The sequence below is a fragment of the Magallana gigas genome, chromosome 2 (genome assembly GCF_963853765.1).
Source record: "Magallana gigas chromosome 2, xbMagGiga1.1, whole genome shotgun sequence".
In the NCBI taxonomy this organism is placed as follows: Eukaryota; Metazoa; Mollusca; class Bivalvia; order Ostreida; family Ostreidae; genus Magallana; species Magallana gigas.
The window spans coordinates 24,989,223-25,007,881 of record NC_088854.1 but is presented as its reverse complement, the minus strand read 5'-3'; the positions used below and the strand labels follow the sequence as shown (position 1 = coordinate 25,007,881).

The following is an 18,659-nucleotide window of genomic DNA, read 5'->3' as shown; positions in this document are numbered from 1 at the left end:
TATCAATATAATTGTAAAGTTAACTTTATTTCATCAACAACTTAATATACAATAACACTCAAAAACAAAAAAATCAATATATATCACATCATGTCAGATTTAGGTAATCGATACACTCCCCCTGAGAATAACAACTTTTGGTCCCTCACTTTAGAATCCAGAAAACGCTTGAGTTCTGGCACACTGCACTCTACAGCAGAAGGTCCTTGCATGGCAAACATCCTTAACATGCTGTGAATGCGGTCTATAGTCAAACTTTCCAAGTTTGTCAACATCCCCACAATGTACGACCAGAACACCTGAAATCAGAAGAAACTTGTCAATTATATAACAGGATTGCATTTAAATCCTTTGAAATTTCAAACATTTTAAACTTGTTCATTAAATTTCGAATTGAACAAAAAAGATAAATGAACATTAAAATAGATGCCATCAGATCGGTAGGTGATGAATATTGTCTTCCCCAATCAGTGTGTAAATTATCATTCCTCATTTGGCATACTGTTTTGTTTACAATGTAAATCAATCTATGAATAAATCCAAACTTGTTGTACAACTTTTTCCTTTCTCTTTAACAGTGGCATATTTGCAAAATTTTAACATCAAAAATATATATTTGAACATAAAAAATAAGAGAACCTTGATTTGACATACCGGTAATAAAATTGACAATTCTATAGCATATATATGGTAAAAAGAAAAATATAAAATGCTCAACCAAAATTTTTATTTTGAAGGATCCAAGGTCAAAACCCTGTCGCAAGACAACCCCCCCCCCCCCCCCCCCCCCTCCAAAAGAATTTTTTTTACATGTACCTGTAATTCCTCCTCTCTCTGGGTCTGAGCAGAAGCCATTGCAGACTCTGCCTCGTCATCATCAGTGACAATGATGTCATGCATCGCTCGACCTTTGTGTTCTTCCACCAACACAAACTTATCTGTGGCCTCCTCCCTTAGCAGACCCTGTGTCTGCCAGTACGCTATTTTCCGCCTCAGGGCTGTGGCTGGCATCTGCAGTACATTGCTCAGCTCCTCCACAGTCCAGGTTTCTGCAATCACACACAGAATATTGATAGCAATGATTGGCAATGTTTACATAATAAATTATTTACATAATATGTATAAAGAGAGATGAGAGATGTATACATAAAATAAGCATTGTTTAACTACCTTGTGACTGGAACTGAATAATTATGGCAGCATGAACTGGAGATACATTAAAGTTAAGTGTTCGATCCTTCAATTCCACATCAATATTCACCAACCCTATCAAATAAAGTTCATGATTTATACACCAGTTTAAATAGCATTAAATATTAGCCTACAAATCATTTTTCACTGAAATAAAAATTTGCATGCCTATGTACAATGTACATGTACATACGTTTCAATACAGTTAATTGATCAAATATCAAGAGACAGCACAAATAGGTTGAAGTTGAAGTTCCTGTATATTCTTACCTAGATGGGGCTTCCAGTTTAGTGTTCTGTTTCCTTTAAGGGCTTCAAACTTCTTGGTATATTCCTCCAAGGATTTTTGCATGACCTCTGGTAACTTGATCTTTTCTTCTCTAAAGGCAGGCCAGAACTGCGCTGAAAGCACCATTGCATTGACTTCAATTTCCTGTAAAATACAATGTACATAATTGTTAGACAAAACTATACTAATCTTACACCTTTATTGATCATTTGTCCAGTTTAATTCACAGAATCCCTTTACCTCTCGTTTTGCAGCTTTCAGCCTCTCATCCATTACCCTTGAATTAAGTCTCTTAGAATCAGCCACATCCTTCAACATAACCTCACAGTAATGAAGCTGAGATTCTCCAAATCTTAATTTTAAAAGCTCCAAGTAGCGAATTTCCTTCACTATTTCATAATTAAATTGCGTCAATATTCGATCAGCGAGAAGTGTTCGATATTCTTGAACAAAGAGTTCTTTGCTTCCGTAAATGTTCACCAACATGCTGATAATATCCGAAGCCCTTCTGCTCTTCGATGTGGTTCCTGTATTAATATTAAAAACATCTAAGTTGTTTTAAAGTACATGCACACATATATTGGCAGATTTATAATTTTTTGTAAATACAGTTCTGGAAAGTTCTATGTATCTTACTTGGATCAGCATCGACTGGATCAGGCATCCAGTTCTCCCAATCATCCAGCTCATCGTCACTACTACAGCCATCATCCAGCAATGGCTGACCTTTCTGAAGTTCATCCAGCAGTTCATTACTGCCATCATCTGTCAGATTGCATACTATTTGCCTCACAGTGTCGTCTCTGGACCTAAATGTACATTTTAAATAATATCATTCTTCATTCATTTACAAACATTATTTACATAATTACATTTAAATAATTGAAAGCAGTAGTGTGTGCAAAACTATAGATATACAATCATTCTTGATCCATTCTTAATCCACAGGCTACGCTCACTATCACTTTTGAGCAATACCTGAGATATCGTCTCACTGGATCACACACAAGCTCCAAGATAACTCCAACAGGATCTAATATCCGGAGTGCACGAATAGCAGCGATGTATGCCGTCAAAATGTCTGATGTATTCACACCTAAATAACAGTTACAGACAGGTTAAGTATAGGCATAAAATTAACCACTTCTTTATCAAAGCAATCATACATGTATTTAAACAAAAATAAATGTTTTAAAACCTGGATGTAAAAGCCTAGTTTCTAATGCAGTCTTCAGAGAGGTGACCAGTGTTCCTCTCAAGTCTGTTTTTTCTAAACACACTTTCAAGTCAAGAATGGCAGGCTCTGACTCTGGAAACTCGATGATAATGTTAAACAGCTGATCTATGTGTGTCTTTGCAAAGGTCTCATACATAAAGTGAAGTAGTCTCCCTTTAAATCCTTCTATACAGTCGGCATTTGTATTTCGGCAATTTCCAGAGTATACTAGGGTTAGCCAACCTAACACTTTACTGTCCAGCCACTGTAAAACAAAAACATTCTCAGTTAATACCATAAAAAGAGCAATTACATATATGTTTATTTATTTCTGTGCACAGTTATTCTTACTGAAGGTTAATGTAGATCATGCCTATGTTCAAACCTATTCTGTATAAATTTTTAAAAATCCAAATATTATTTACCTCTTCAAGATTTTTTAGGTAGGAAGTTTCAAAATTTCCTTTGCATGTGTTTTCAATGTGGTGTTTAATTCTGTCATGTACAATGGAGGTCACTGCCATACCAGATACTCTCTCTAAAATTCCAATATCATCCCTGAAAAATTACAATTCATGAAATAAAAAAGCCAAGAACAGATGATAGTTGAAATTATTTTGCCAGAAGACACTTGATGCTTTTTGCTTTCTTCTAATAATTTATTAGTATTTAACTCTTACATTTGTAATGCAGGTGTAGCTGTTGTTATGTAGTTTGAATAATTTCAATAAACTGTTAATTAACAGACCATGAGCACACCCTTGTATTAGGCCTGTTCTACTCTACTTACAGTTGTCGGTTGATGGTGTGGAAGTTGTCCAAAATGTCCTTACACACACACTCCTCCTGTTCTTTGTCACAACCCTTGCACTCATCCTCATCCTCCTCATCTGAAAACAAATATACATAGAATACACAAAAATTAAAAGTGTTATAGGAAGAGGTGCTACACAAAATGTTTGCACCCAAGTATGTGTGTTTGTATTGTACATCCATCAAAATACCAGTGGTACAGGATATATAGTGACCTTAAATACATGTATTTATAAATTGAGTATACTGTAACCCTTCTAAATATTTTCTATAGGTACAAAGAAGATGATTAAAGATTTATGGCCACATGCAATACATTCTCATTTCTGTGCTACATACAGACAACTCTAGAATACTTAACCTAAACCCTTGCTAAAACATTATGATTTTAAAAATATTCTGGTAGAATTAAATCATCTGATTAAATCCTCTAACTATCTACGTCAATGAGGAAGGATAAATGTAATATAATGTAATCTAGGGCAATCATATACATGTCATCAAAAAGGGTCATGAATTTAACAATTATTGGTACGCACTTTCAGATTCATTGCAGTATGATTTTTTAACCATAAAATTACCCATCAATAATGCAGTAATAAAATTACAAATAGATGGACAACTTACAGGTACAGTAAACCATGGTTATAGCGAACACACTTATAATGAATTGACGCTTACAGCAAAGTGATTTTCATTCCCCGAGACTTTATGACATGCTGTGAACTTGACAGATACAATGAATTACACTTGTAACAAAGTATAATCGCCCGTCCCTGGGACTTCGTTATAAGCATGTTTTACCGTACTAACCTCTAACATTGGATATTCAAATAAATATATACACCAACCTTCTTCCTCTTCATCCTCTGAAGTACTGTGATGAAACACTTTGAAAGCTTGTGAATAAAATAGTTCTACTGCTTTACAGAATTGGGCAGGCATGATGAAAAATATGATTGATTTTATCAACAGAATGTACGCTTCTGATAAATTCTTTTTATTGAACACTGTCGAGGACTTCCTGTTTTCCAGAATCACTGTCATTGAGTTTAATCTGTCTATGCAAGGCATGTATCCCATGGTTATCTCATGGAGATAATTCACAGCTTTACCCAGTTGTTTGGGCAAAAGTTCAGAGTCTTCTACCTCGAAAATTTTCCAGAAGGTTGGAGCAACATTCCTTCGAAGATCCTGCTGTAGACATTCCACAAACCATTCTTCGATCATGTAACCCAGGCCATTTTGGATCATAACATCAACTGAATTTTGAAATTCAGTTTCATTTTGTTTTCTTTGCTAAAAAAAAAAAAATGAAAAAGAGCATTAGAACAAAAGATTGCATTAAGCAATCTTAACACATTTCATATTTGCAATCAATATTTAAGTTGTCAATGAAATTTCTACCCGACAATTATTTAAAACAATTGATCTTTTGAAGCTTTATAAAAGTTCCCTGAATTATTGTTGAAGTCATTTCCAGTGTTTGAATAACTGTAAGCCACCTTGCGTGCAATGAAGCATAGATAAGTGTGATAACTTTACATTGTGCTGCATTTGATATTTAATACCGATTAATTATCATGTTAACCAGAACTGTTCTTCTTTGTTATATCATTTAAGAATTAGCTGTATGATCACTCCTTAACAGTTATACATAGCCTCAAGACTTTAAGAACTGTGATTGCAATTTCGCTTTAGGAGCCGAGCAAAATCAAGAGCGATTTTTCATGACTTTTGTTTCAGATCAGTTCGAAGTTAAAAATAATGCTGCAGCAAAGCCTATATCAATGCGACTCCTTGTGCAAATGCTCATTTAGTTCAATGTTCGATTGTGTAGCTAAATAAACCTACTTCAGGCAGGTAAATAAAGCTATGTAGGTAATTCAAGCTACGTATCAAACTCTATATAGTTAGTGATTGTACTGGACCTGTTTGTTATGAGACGTGCAGTATTGTTTATAAGTAATCTTTTTGAATACGTTAAAATGAATAAGAAAACATCGTAGTCATTGTGTACTGCTGGGTATTACCCTTACATTGGCATGAGCTGGAGACAAAACCTCTGTAATTATGAGCCATGCTTTGCTGACATCCTCATTGTTGATTTTTGCCGCCATGATTAAATGTAAAAGATGGAATATACAGAAGGCGAAATTATAAATTCCGGAAAAATATTCGTGCATAGAGGCTAAATTACGCGCTTGCCGTGGATACAAATCATTTCAGACAAGAAACAACACGGGATCAAAAATGGGACTCCCGCCTTCCTCTTCCTTCTCATTTTTATTAAATTAATCATTTTCTCATATCATATCTATATATTATTGGAGGTGATTTTTTTTATAGGCGTTCTTCATCTATAAGTTAATGTGTATGAAACTTTTTTAACAGTACGTATAATATAAAAGTATATTTGATAAGGATGATTTTTTTCTTAAAACTGATTCTGACTGGAAGCTCCTTTGGATTTTTTCAAGCGTTCTGCCCCCCCCCCCTTTCACTTCTCTGTAACAATATGAAAATGGATTTTAGAACGGTATTAAGAATCCAGCGCTAAAATATACCGCATGTGCATGTTATGGGTAAAAAATATCATCTCTGTGGAGCTACATATATATACACAACAAACTCTATATAACAGAGTTGGTTTTAATGTTGTCCATATTTTTTAGGTGAGACACCATTAAATGGGAACAACAAAGTAATAATTTGTATTTTATTATGTTGCAAACAGTAGTGTGGACTTTTGTATCATTACGGGCCGCCGGAAGGCGGTCCGTTATTTGATACACATTTAAATATTGTTACTGCGTTTCTGCGGGATAGTTCATTTTTAGTAGAATTAATACTATGCTTATTTTTATGAATTAAAAGTAAATTTGTATGTAGAAATATGTTTTATGCCTTTTAGAAAATATCACATATTTTTTGTCTTACTCGTAAATGAAAAGTAGGTCATACTTAGTAGATTGTCGTATTTGGCGCGTTTTTATCGAGACTATAATCTATTCGGAAAATTTCGGAGTTCTTCATTCTTTTCAAAACGGTATGCGGGACATACTAAAGACCTGAAATACTAAAGACCTGAATGTCATTAAATTTTATATAAATGATATATTTTAATTTCTATGTGTCGTGTCAAATAAAATGACTTTTGTATTTATTATATTTCCATGTAAAATGTGGTAGAAAATATCATGAAATGACATTATATTAATTATTTACGCAAGAATATGACAGAAATGAAAATTTGAATTCACTGGAAAATTTGAACTAATCCATTTTTATTTTATTATGAGGTCCCTTGAAATCATTTATTAAGCTAATGCATTAAGTTTTCATTCAATACAATGCAACAACAAAAAACCCAAAATGGTTTGAAATACATTATCTCCAAGAGAAATTTTAAATGATGAGTTGAACTTTGTATTAGAGTAATGTACAAATCATTGTGTTCTCCACTACTTCATACTAAGGCAATGATCATACAATTTCCGTTAGAAATGCTTACAGTAACGAAATCGATTCTTTGTGATAATAGTAAAATGTTAAACTTCAAAACAAGTTGCTGAAAGTATATTAAAATTTACCATAAAAACTAGTACAACCAATTCTTATTTTCCTCTATGTGGTGTGTTTTTCTGTAAACAACCAATGATTCATACAACAATTATATATTTTGCGGCCCATTTGACGCTTGCGTCAATATGATTTCTTGTTTAATAATGATAGAAATATTACATTGAATGAGGTGTAGTACTGCAATACACAGTTAAAAACTGTCCATTTTTAGTAACGAATGGGCGCTTTGGAAAATATTTTTGAACAAAACTAGTGGTTTAATACTTTATATTTTTTCTAATATCAAAAACAGTGATCGATCCACTTACTTTTTATACCTTCCATTTACCTGTGTAATTACAAGCATATTATTTATTGATGTGTATGAACATCTATAAATGGGTGAAAAAAGGATACAAAAAATCAGTACAAAAAATTCATTCTTCAACTTTTATATTCCCTCAAATTATTTTGAAAATACAATGAATATATGTGAATTATAAAAATAAACATCAACAAGAAACTGGCACTATTCTTCACGTTGGAACGTTGGAAAACGACGCTACGATCCCGCATGTATACGTTGTCGTGGACAATTTCTTTCATGCACATATCACTAAATTCTGCTGAAACTTGGTTACATTACAATTGAATTCTTTAAATCTTTTGGAAAATCGTTGTCACAAAAACTGAATTTTACCCGAGTGTCAGGGAGTTGTCTTTTACAAAAATGGTTACGTTTTTGTATTGATGTTTGGGCTCTTCTCATTTGGGCCAGTGTAGATTGGTATTCCTTTGCTCTACACAGAGAAACATTATATTCCATTGACGAAATTTATGTTTCTTCGATCACTAATTCTTTGTTATATCGAGCATTTTACACTCAAGAAAACATATAACAGAATTTTTCTAATTTTGAAGAAACAAATACTAGGTAATTCTAAAATCTATACGGCAATGCATAATGAACCAGGTTTATTTTGCACGTAGTAAGAGTTATCTATCTATGAAAGAGTCAAAGTACCGTAAGCCGTGACCAATATTTATGTACCAAACGTGTTTTCATAATATATCATACAAAGTATTTGTCTACGACGGACAGGTATCTAATGATATATTTGGACCTGACACATACCATTGGTATCATGCATATTTTTCATTTATGTGACTGTACATTTTTAATATCATACAAGACATTTAGATATATATATAAATAAAAATACTTATATATTTCACTTTTAACTTCATCCATAATAATTTAAGCAGGTTTTAATATGCAAGTATATTTGTAAATACATGAATATATTTATTTCATTTTAACTGAGAACAATGGACGATTCCTTTCAGGAGCAGAGGACCGTTGTCGTACTTAAACACAATTGGCCATACTAAATAATCTACTTCCGGGGCTGGGGCGTTCCGGGAAATCATCACATCCGGGTAAAAGTTCGATCCTGGCTTTAGCTTGAAAGTAATCGACAATGGTCTGTCTTGAACACTAGAAATCCACGCACACTTCACGCAAAGTCTGATAAAGGGGTGCAGATTATCTGCCTTGACGTATGCCTTCAGATGGTGTTTTTCCGTCAAGAAAAAGAGCTGAACAAATATAACATATCAAAATTATAATATCTTCATATACCTGTATCTCAACAACATTTCGTACATGCATAAAAGGACAAAACCCACTGACAAAGCACTCATTTAGCACAAAAAGCTTCTTGAATTTCATTAGTTTTATTCTTGGAAAACAGCACGATTCTAAGATTTTTCTTTAAAACAAACAAACATACGGACAACAAGGAAAATGCCCGCCGGTGACGTACCTGCTCGACCACTGGGAATATGTGTGTGTTCGCAGACGTTCTCAGTCTGTTGAGGTCAGAGGTTATATGCTGACTAGTTATGTCTGCCTTGTTTGGTACATGAATCTGAAAAAATCAAATAAATCAGGACTTATCAAATTACACCTGTTATCCATCATTGAAGTCTCACAAATGCGGTGAAATCGGGTCATCTCGCACCCCCCCCCCTCCCCCACAAAAAAAAATACTGTACGAGTTTGAGTTTCACATAAAAAAAATAGACACAATGCTAAACTATTTCGAAAAATAATAAATATCATTTCAGGATTTTAAAAGCCCACCTTTTTGAGGAGATGTTGGTTTGAGGTGGGAACAAATAAGGTTTCAGTCAGGTCTCTGAGGTGTTCTTCCGATAGTTTCTCACAAAAGTCGTAACATTCCTGTTAATCAGAGGTCACAATATTCACATAGTTAGCACACAGCAACATAATTGTACCAGGCAACCATAAATAAATGTATTTCGTGGATGTTCTAGCATAAATCTCTATGAATTAAAATAATTGTTGACCTGCCTCTTAAAATCATTTGTTTTGTTCCAACTAGTATAAAATCCGGTGGCTTAAATTTTGCCTGACCTGTAAAAGCTTCAGAAGTTCTTCTGCCGCCTCCCTCTCTCGGACTTTTTTCTTGTAGATGAAGTACTCAAAGGCAGGCTGCCACTCTGTTTTGTATATCTCTGATAGCAACTCTGCTACATCTTCCGGTCTAAAAAATGATTAATAGTGCAATCAAAATTAATTGTAAGTGATCCCCTTTACCACTGATTCGTGTGCCAATTTATTTCTAAAAGATCCTTAATTTTAAAAGTTCCTTTAAAAAAAGATCATATTTTAGAAATGACTACGATGTCGAAGAATAGCTAAAAGATATGTTTTACTCAGAAAGAACAAAATTCCACTGTCCATCTTTTGTGTGTTATAACAAAGTCGTAGCTTCTATTGTGGCAATGAGGCAACTGCTTCCCTAGACTTCACCGCCATCCCCTTCCCATAGTTAATTATATACATTGCAGAAAATATTTAAATTGTTTTTAGAAGGAAAGAATTTTATTTAACATTTAAACAAATCCATATGTACATGTACTTTCATTTCAATATGTCCAGGATGATAAGGTTTTAAAGAAAAAATAACAAAATGTGTATTAATTTTTAAATGGGTTAGAAGTTTGAGTGAACATTTTGATTAACCATATCAATTAAAAACGTTTGAAATATGTAGTTATACGTGCATGCAAAAACTTTTAATAACGTAACCGCCGGTAAAATACGAAATTTCTGTTCGAGGACAAATAGGATTTTTACATTTTTGAACTCCCAAATCATTTTTTACTACTCATAATTGACAATTTGTAGTTATACCTGCATGCTAAAACTTTTAATAACGTAACCGCCGGTAAAATTACGAAATTTCTGTTCCGAGGACAAATAGGATTTTTACATTTTTAAACTCCCAAATTCATTTTTGTTCTACTCATAATTGACAATATGACAATAATGCAATGTCAATTTTCGATAGTACCTGGCTGTGTTGATTTCCATGGGGTGGGGAACATGGAGGTTCCCTGTCCCCCATCTTCTCCCTATTTCTCGTTCCCCTAGCCTCAGTTTTTCTAGCTCCGATTCTAATTCGATAATTCTCTCTTCTCTGTGACAAACATTGAAAAGACAAAACATATAATTTTATACAAAACAGATTCCAAGTTCAATTATAAAGTCATTTTATTCGCTCAAAGTCATGTAAATGGACAAATCCCGATGAAGGGTTATCTATATAGCTAATCGTGTAAATCGGTGTTAATTTTTTGGGAAAATGAAGAAAAAAATGACAAACTATTAGTAAGGTACCGACCTTGTGAGGTTGTCTCTCTGCCCCGGTGGCTTCAAGGAAAAAGACAACAATCGTTATATTCTTGGTCCAATCCAACGAAAAGTAAGTTTATATGACATAACTTGGATATATGTACGTATTGGTCAACTTAAATTAAATGTGTTTATTTTAAGCTATTGGGTATAACATTTTCTTATATTTACATCTACCAAGTATTATTCCCCCTATTTCTTAATGATTATTTCGTGCAGTCCGTGATTTTTCTTAGGTTGTTGTAGATTTCGACAAATCGATAAACAGGGCGTGTCAATTTCAGTCCTGTCACTTTCTTGTCAGTTTCAGCCGCTGTAGATTTCGACCAATTGATCGGTGCGTGTATATTTCAGTCTGGCTGTTTCTGTAGAGCTTTGAATTAACTATAAGTTTCTCTATGACGATGTCAGATTCAAAGTCTCACAGACGACGATTTGGCTGTTTCTTTTAGCTAACGTACTTACGTACATTAACAGTAATTTAGTGAATTTTCCTTACTTTTACAATCAATCAATTAATAAGGTAAAAGAAAGATGTTAATATAAACAATAAAATGCTTTCTTAAATGATTCATGCGGGTTATGAAGGTAGCGATCATTGCAGAAAGAATTTACATATACATTTATACATTTTTTCTGCTATGTCTCTACCTTCATTTAAAGGGGCATGGTCACGATTTTGGTCAATTTTTTTCCGATTTTAATATTTGCAATGTTTCAGAAAGGCATTTTTAATAGGCAACCGAAATTTGAGTGTCATTTGTTGAGTTATAAGCGAGTTACAGAGCTTGAAATTCTTCGCTATGGAAACAAAGCGTTTAATGGTTGAAGTAAAAATTTCAGTTTTAGACCTAAACCGAATGTGTTAAACGTTAGGAACTGTTTTACTATGCTTAAAATAAATAAGAAGATAGATAGATAAGCTGGAAAAAGTTTTTTTTACTGGTATATTGAACCTATGCAAACAAAAACAGGGCACGAGCCTTGTTAACATGACAAAGAATTGTGAGCTCTGTATCTTGCTTTTAACTCTACGAATGACTCTCAAATTTTATTTGATCATTAGAAATGCATTTCTAAATTATTGTAAATATTAAAAACATAAAAATAGAATTTGACCAAAATCGTGATCATGCCCCTTTAAGATCAATTCTGTGTAAGAATCAAAATTCGGTGGCCACGCGTTAGCGGGTTATGTAATTTTTTTCTGCAATCATCGCTACCTTCATAACCCGAATGAATCACCAAAGAAAGCATTTTATTGTTTATATTAACATCTTTCTTTTAGCTAATATTGATTGTGAAAATGTAAGTAAATTTCACTAATTACTGTCAATAAGTACGTTAGCTAAAAGAATCAGCCAAATCGTCTCCTGTGAGACTTTGAGTCTGACATCGTCATGATTATTTCGTGCAGTCCGTGCTTTTTCCTAGGTCGCTGTAGGTTTGGACCAGTCGATAAACAGGGCGTGTCAATTTTGGTCCTGTCACTTTCTTGTCAGTTTCAGCCGCTGTAGATTTCAACCAATCGATAAATGGGGCGTGTAGATTTCAGTCTGGCTGTTTCTATAGAGCGTTTTCGTAAGAAACAGAGGGAATAATTCTTGGTAGATGTAAATATATCCCGAATGAATTACCAAAGAAAGCACTTTATTGTTTAAATATATACATACTATTTGGGCTGAACAGCTGTTACACTCAAATGAGATACGGTGTAGTTAGTATATCTATGAACATTTAACAATTTATCAATGCTAAAAAGTACCATAGTATACAAATGTATACAGTATATGTTAATGACATGTAGCATTGCTGTTCATCGACGTCGATTGAGATTAACAATGCATTTTAATTAAATTATTATTTTCTGATTATTTGGGTTTTTGCAATAACACAATTACGGTATCTTGATATCAAAATTATAATGATGCACTGCTTTGATAACGAAAATATTTTTCTCTACACAGATAGATTCTACACAGCAACAGTATATATTTCTACATGTATCTGAGGCTGATTGACGTTTTACAGATATATAGGTAATGCCGCTCACCCTTTCTTCCTCTGTCTTGTAGTCTATATTCTCCTCCACCCACTGCAACAAAATCATTTGTAATAGATAATCCAAAATGTCTAACAAGCAATCTTGAATTAAGAAGAGAAAACATAGTCCTACACTCGGAACATTGCCATCGAGGTAAATTTTCATGATTGGAGCAAACTGACTCATGGGATATGTTGCATATAGGCAATACTGTAAACCAAATTTTTTTTTTTGCATGTGTGAAATGTTCATGAAACATCGTCGACGCGAACAGTTATCAACTTGTTATATATATATATATATATATATATATATATATATATATATATATATATATATATATATATATATATATATATATATATATATCACAGTCTTTATGAACTAATTTAGCAATAGTTCATCGCAAAATAAAATTCACCGCGAATAACAGTCTTTATTAATGCAAATTACCGTAAACATGGTATTAAACGCGTGCAGATAAATATTCACGAAATTTGCGATCGATATTCATCATTGCGAAACAGTTGTTTTTTTTATTTATGCCCATGAAAAATCGTTAAAAAGAAAAATAATCAATATTTTAATAACTTTTTATAATATACGTATCAGTTTGCGTCCAAAATTTGGAATCTGTGAAGATAAAAACGGAATTTTGACTTATGCTCCAGGGTAGTACTTACAATTCGCTCTGCCTCCACCAAGGCGTCCCGGAATGGTGCGCTGTTGACGATAAGAGTCCCCCCTTTGAAGTTTCTTACAGATGCAGCAATAGGTGCTGCCCAGTGTGGGAAAGCTTCATCTGGGCTAACACTCCGCGAGGATCGCAAATCTTCACTCATTCTACGTCTATCTACAAGCGGAATGTATTTAAATTGGTGTGCTTTTTTAAATCCCAAGACGCCCAAATTCAAAAGCAGTTAGTATATGATCCCTCTCATGGAATATCCGACGGACGGGTTTAAATTGAAGATTGACCAGCAAAACAAAACATGCCTTTATAGAGTGCATAAATGTGTAATTATGTCTGCTTTATATAGATTTTGAATATAACCTATACTAATTGGCATTATTATCTCACATTTGATAAGAATTTTTTTGACAATAAGTCAAAAGAGATTACAAGTAATTTGAACCATTCACCATGAATTAGTCTATTCTTCTGAACGGATTTCTCTCTGGTGGCATGCTATAGCTCTCAACAGAGAGTTCGCGAAAGTAGGGCCCTATTCAAATGCTCTTTGACTACCTATAGAAAGCTAGGACCAAACATTGTCTTCTCAGTGATCCTTTGGGCAGGTTTCCACGTACTTCCATATCAGTTGATAACCTATTCATACTTCCATCAGGCATTGCCTTCAGTCCCACTAATTCTAACCTAAACATCAAAATTGAAAGGTAAAGATAGGAGTTCACTTAAATCGTCCTCTTTGACGGGTTTACTAAACGCCCTCTCGATGGCCAGTTTCTGGTTTATTTCAGCTGACCACTACACTTATTGCATGGCCTAGCATCCATCTACCAACCTTCCCCAAAAGTAAGCATACATACAATGTACAATACAAGATAAACTTTAAATCCTTCTGTTTAAATTCTTTGAATGTTTTTTGTAAACAACACCTTTTATATACACATATCTCCACCACCTGTTTTACATAAAATAACAAGGCGCAGATAATGATGATCTACATCGCATACCATTAATTCCTTCAACGCGATACCGATTAATATGCCATTATACTATGTATGATCACGGCCGGTATATGGCCGGTACATCATCATGGCCGGTACATTAGAGACTTATACAATGAGACAACGTACAACAAAACCTGAGCAACCAGTCAATAGCACTACCTTGATACGGTTGGTCCATTATTGTTAGTACACTAGTCCACACCCAGGTACCTTACTTCCTCCACTGCTGGTTTAGCTCTAGATCACTGGTTTTCATGCTTGATGCGCTTGTCTCATGACGAAACACGGAACCCTATCCACCCAGAGTATGTAATTTGACACACTGAGAATTATCTGGATTGCCATCGAAATCTGGGACACAATAGCATGTTTTTCGACTCACGGCTCAGGCAAATCTAGTTTCATCACCATATATCACAAAACCAGTCGAATAAGACCCATACTTGTCAAACACACTGAACACTGAAGGCTTGTAAAATTCTGTTCATCGAAACTACAAACGTTCAGATCGGTTTAATTATTTGGACTGTTGTTTTCTTCGGTGATGGTGCATCGACCGGAAAATCGACACAACCTTGAGAATATTTGTGTGTTGTTGTGGGGGGTGGGGAGGGGGGGGTGAAAAAAGGGGGGTGGGTCAATACACAAAAACGTGATGTGAATCCCTAGAAGCGCGTATGAGAAAAAAACGATAAAGAGATTCTTTGATGTTTTCTAGTTTACAAAATAATGATGAATTAGTAGACATGAATCTGTATTGATGTGTCCTTTAGGAGAGCAACATCTTGATACGTATCGATGGTATGCACTTAAAAGGCATAATAAAGAAGGAATTCGATATTTCCGTTCTGCGACGTATTTTCTTTAGATATGAATATATTTAAAGATCAATTTTTTTCATGTGTCAAGAAATTAACCATCAGATCTACCAAACACTCTCAGATATGATTTATTTACCTATTAACTATTATTTTGTAAAAAAAAAAAAATCAATAAATTTTATATTTTAAATTTGGGTATTTTCTTAAGTTATATAGAGCTCTTCATCTGAAAGAGATCAGTACAGTCTAAAATATGGCCATGAACATCGAACCCTCTTAGTCAACTTTGCAGTAAGACTAAATGCCACCAACAGTGAGAATATAAGTTTTTTCCAAATAACATGTAGTATCCATATTCCCTTAGAAATATGGCTATATAGTAGCATTTTTTCCTCAGAAATTTGCTTTATAAGTAGCCAGCTTTTTCTCTGGAAAATTGGCTATGTAGCCAAATTTTCCCAGGGAATAGTTTACTTTTTATTATACTTTCATGTTAAATACTGAAATCTGATTGGGTTAGACGCAGTTGATAATCCGTTCTATTACCCTCAGCGTTAGCAACACACTTAGCAACGGGTAACACAACGAATTGTTACATGCGCGTAAATTATGCGCGTACGGTTCGCCGTAGAACTCACGTCATTTCTATATAAAAGCAGTAAAAATATTCTCTAAAATTAAGAAATTCAGTATAATAAAATAAATAGTGCCTGTTTGGGAGGATAACAGTTGAAATTGACACCCCTCGAAAATCGGTTGACAATGGTTTCCTCGGGGTGTCAATTTCAACATTAAACTATAAATGAAAACTTGTAACTTTCCTTGTAAATTGTAGAAAGGATTTTTCTCTCTGGTTATTCACAAGGGGAGGGGGGATGTTCAATATTTACATTTATTAATAGTGAGTAAATTGATCACTTTTACTAAAATGATTTAAAAATTTAAATTGAATATGCTGGGCTTCCTTTTTTGAAACATAAAAAAGAAATTACCAGTTAAAACGAGATACCGATTCGTTGTACCGAGATAATTATCTCGTCATAACCTTGTAATGTCGTTATTACGAGTGAATAGAGAAATCAATACATATAAATTCACGTTATACATGCACTGATGGGCATTCGTATAGTGAAAGTGCATTGATATCTGACAGGGTGCATCGATAATTATAATTGCATGCTATTTCCTAAAAATAAAACAAAACCGTTTTGACTCTATGGGCTATGTTTACAAATCACATCTTTCTACCGAGATACAGTTGTCATAAAGTTTGCGGATGAATTGATGCATTCGTACAAAATAATTCATACTGTAAATGGTACATGAGAAAGAGGAAGATGCCAACGTACAATGAAATAACAAGTAGGTCGTCAGTAGTTTGTATCTATACCTTTACTCAAATAAACTTGGCTCAAATAAACTAGAACTTTGTGGCCAATGGCTCTGTCCTCCGTGTTGAGAGATTCTACCATATCCATGTTTGTTCTTTACCATTACCAAGGCTTTCCCGACTGGCAAATTAATTGATGAAACATCCGCAAATCATGTATTCTTTAGTAATGTAATTTCCAATTCAAGCTGTGTAAATGGTTCTTTGTTGCATTAGAAATGAATACATCGTTGTTCATTACAGTATGCAGTGACTGACCAAGCAGTTGTTGAAATAGGAGGGGCGAGGCCGGGGGTATACCGGTATATAGACCACCAGTAGGTCCATGGCAAAACCCTTGTAGAAGTTTCAAGGTTTAGGGTTACCTTTATGAGCTATTCTAGCTGTACCTCACATATTATATTAAGATTAATAAATAACACCAAAATTGATTGGACATGCTTTTGTTGTTGTTCTACTAATAACTTAAAAAAAAAAAAATTGATCAAAAAATGGGGCGGGCCCCTTTCTATCGAGTTAAGCATAGTTGGTGATGACTTTTGACTTTAGTTTAGAACTGACATCACATGTGTAAATACTCATTATAAGGATGCTTGATGTAATCAAATAGCCAAACAACCAAACCACGGGTAGGAGAGAAGGCTATTCAAACTCCAGACTGGGCAGCGGCTTCAGTCTGCCCCCCCCCCCCAACTCATCAAGTGTAGAGAGTAAGGAGAAGAGGGGTGATTTTAATCATACAGGGGCTTTGAGACAGTGTAACATTTGACAAAACACAGTTTTCATGCACTCAACCTATTTATTAACAGTTGTGCGTAGTAAATTTAACATTTTAAAATTTTTACCACAATAATTGTTTAAAAAAATTTATAAAATATGTCAGAAGTTTGTCTTAAATTTTTGTCTAGGATGAATGACTGTGTAAAATATTCTAAAGTGATTAAGAGATCAAAATTACCTGATTTGAAAACAAAGCTACCATTTCAAAGATGCTACAAACAAACATTTCAAAACTTTTCATCAAAACATTTTAACATATATGTATAAATACTGGAAAGTCAGTACTCTGAAGTCAACAAAAAATGTCAATCTGCTTAATTAACCAGTAATAATCTATCAGTCTGACAGTATTCTTCTAAAAAACTTGACTTCAACTTCAGCATCTACCTTTAGATTTCTGATAACATTTGCAAAATTTAACAACATTTCTTATTTCACCACAAGTAAAACTTAAAACTAATATGAAATGAAATGAAATGTACAAAAGTTATATAAAACATCAATAAAGATATTATGAAACAAATCAAATAAACAATGAACTAATTTTTTTCACTGAACATACAATATGCAAGTTTTAAGGGTGATAAAGCACTTGGGTGTCAGATAATACATGGCACATTAGATATTTTATTACCTACCTCACATATGTTTATTAGTTAATATGTTTGTCTAAACTGATACAATACAGCTACAAAAAGGGGCAGACTCAGGTATCAGTCCATTGTTCAAGTCTTCAACCCTCAAGATAGCATAAGCATAATTATATACACATATCTTTAGATATTTTTAAATAAGGAAAACTATTCAGCATGCCACTATTACTACACGGGTGATACACTGATTCCATTAAATTACCATTTCATAAAAATTTGGCATTGTATTTAATTCAATGTTATCAAATGTCAAATGTTGGCGGTGTAAAAAAAAAAGAATCTCACAGAACCAGTAAGTCTTCAGACAAAAACTTATACCCTATCAAATCAGCAAAATTATCAGATATGAATATTATATACAATAGTTCATAGCATGTTAATGAGGTTAGTAGTTACTATAGTGTATTGTACACAAATCAATTTGTATATACATTTAAAAAAAATAAACAAATCTTGAATTGTTAAATTCTAAATTACCT

General features: G+C 33.7%; 2 protein-coding genes across 5 annotated transcripts; both read right to left on the bottom strand.

Annotated features, from left to right (window-relative positions):
- Window positions 1–6: 6 nt before the first annotated feature.
- Window positions 7–5,655, bottom strand: LOC105339470 (anaphase-promoting complex subunit 2). 2 transcript variants are annotated; one of them, XM_011445039.4, is made up of 12 exons: window positions 5,549–5,655; window positions 4,361–4,808; window positions 3,487–3,586; window positions 3,122–3,254; window positions 2,679–2,961; window positions 2,459–2,576; window positions 2,117–2,289; window positions 1,721–2,007; window positions 1,462–1,624; window positions 1,171–1,266; window positions 817–1,049; window positions 7–299 (listed from the first exon to the last, which is right to left on the bottom strand). In XM_011445039.4, exons 1-12 carry the CDS (start codon window positions 5,627–5,629, stop codon window positions 84–86), a joined length of 2,331 nt encoding a protein of 776 aa, XP_011443341.3. In that variant the 5' UTR covers window positions 5,630–5,655; the 3' UTR covers window positions 7–83. The 2 variants fall into 2 exon arrangements, with proteins under 2 accessions (XP_011443341.3, XP_034301573.2); XM_034445682.2 differs by having other exon boundaries at window positions 5,543–5,644.
- Window positions 5,656–7,509: 1,854 nt separating this feature from the next.
- On the bottom strand, window positions 7,510–15,080 carry LOC105339471 (uncharacterized). Of its 3 annotated transcripts, XM_034445681.2 has the most exons (10): window positions 14,696–15,080; window positions 14,091–14,219; window positions 13,525–13,694; window positions 12,851–12,892; window positions 10,787–10,815; window positions 10,457–10,582; window positions 9,514–9,643; window positions 9,220–9,318; window positions 8,900–9,004; window positions 7,510–8,672 (listed from the first exon to the last, which is right to left on the bottom strand). In XM_034445681.2, exons 3-10 carry the CDS (start codon window positions 13,681–13,683, stop codon window positions 8,385–8,387), a joined length of 978 nt encoding a protein of 325 aa, XP_034301572.2. In that variant the 5' UTR covers window positions 13,684–13,694; window positions 14,091–14,219; window positions 14,696–15,080; the 3' UTR covers window positions 7,510–8,384. The 3 variants fall into 3 exon arrangements, with proteins under 3 accessions (XP_034301572.2, XP_011443342.3, XP_019927434.3); XM_011445040.4 differs by lacking the exon at window positions 14,091–14,219; XM_020071875.3 differs by lacking the exon at window positions 14,091–14,219 and having other exon boundaries at window positions 13,525–13,690.
- Between the last annotated feature and the right edge of the window lie 3,579 nt (window positions 15,081–18,659).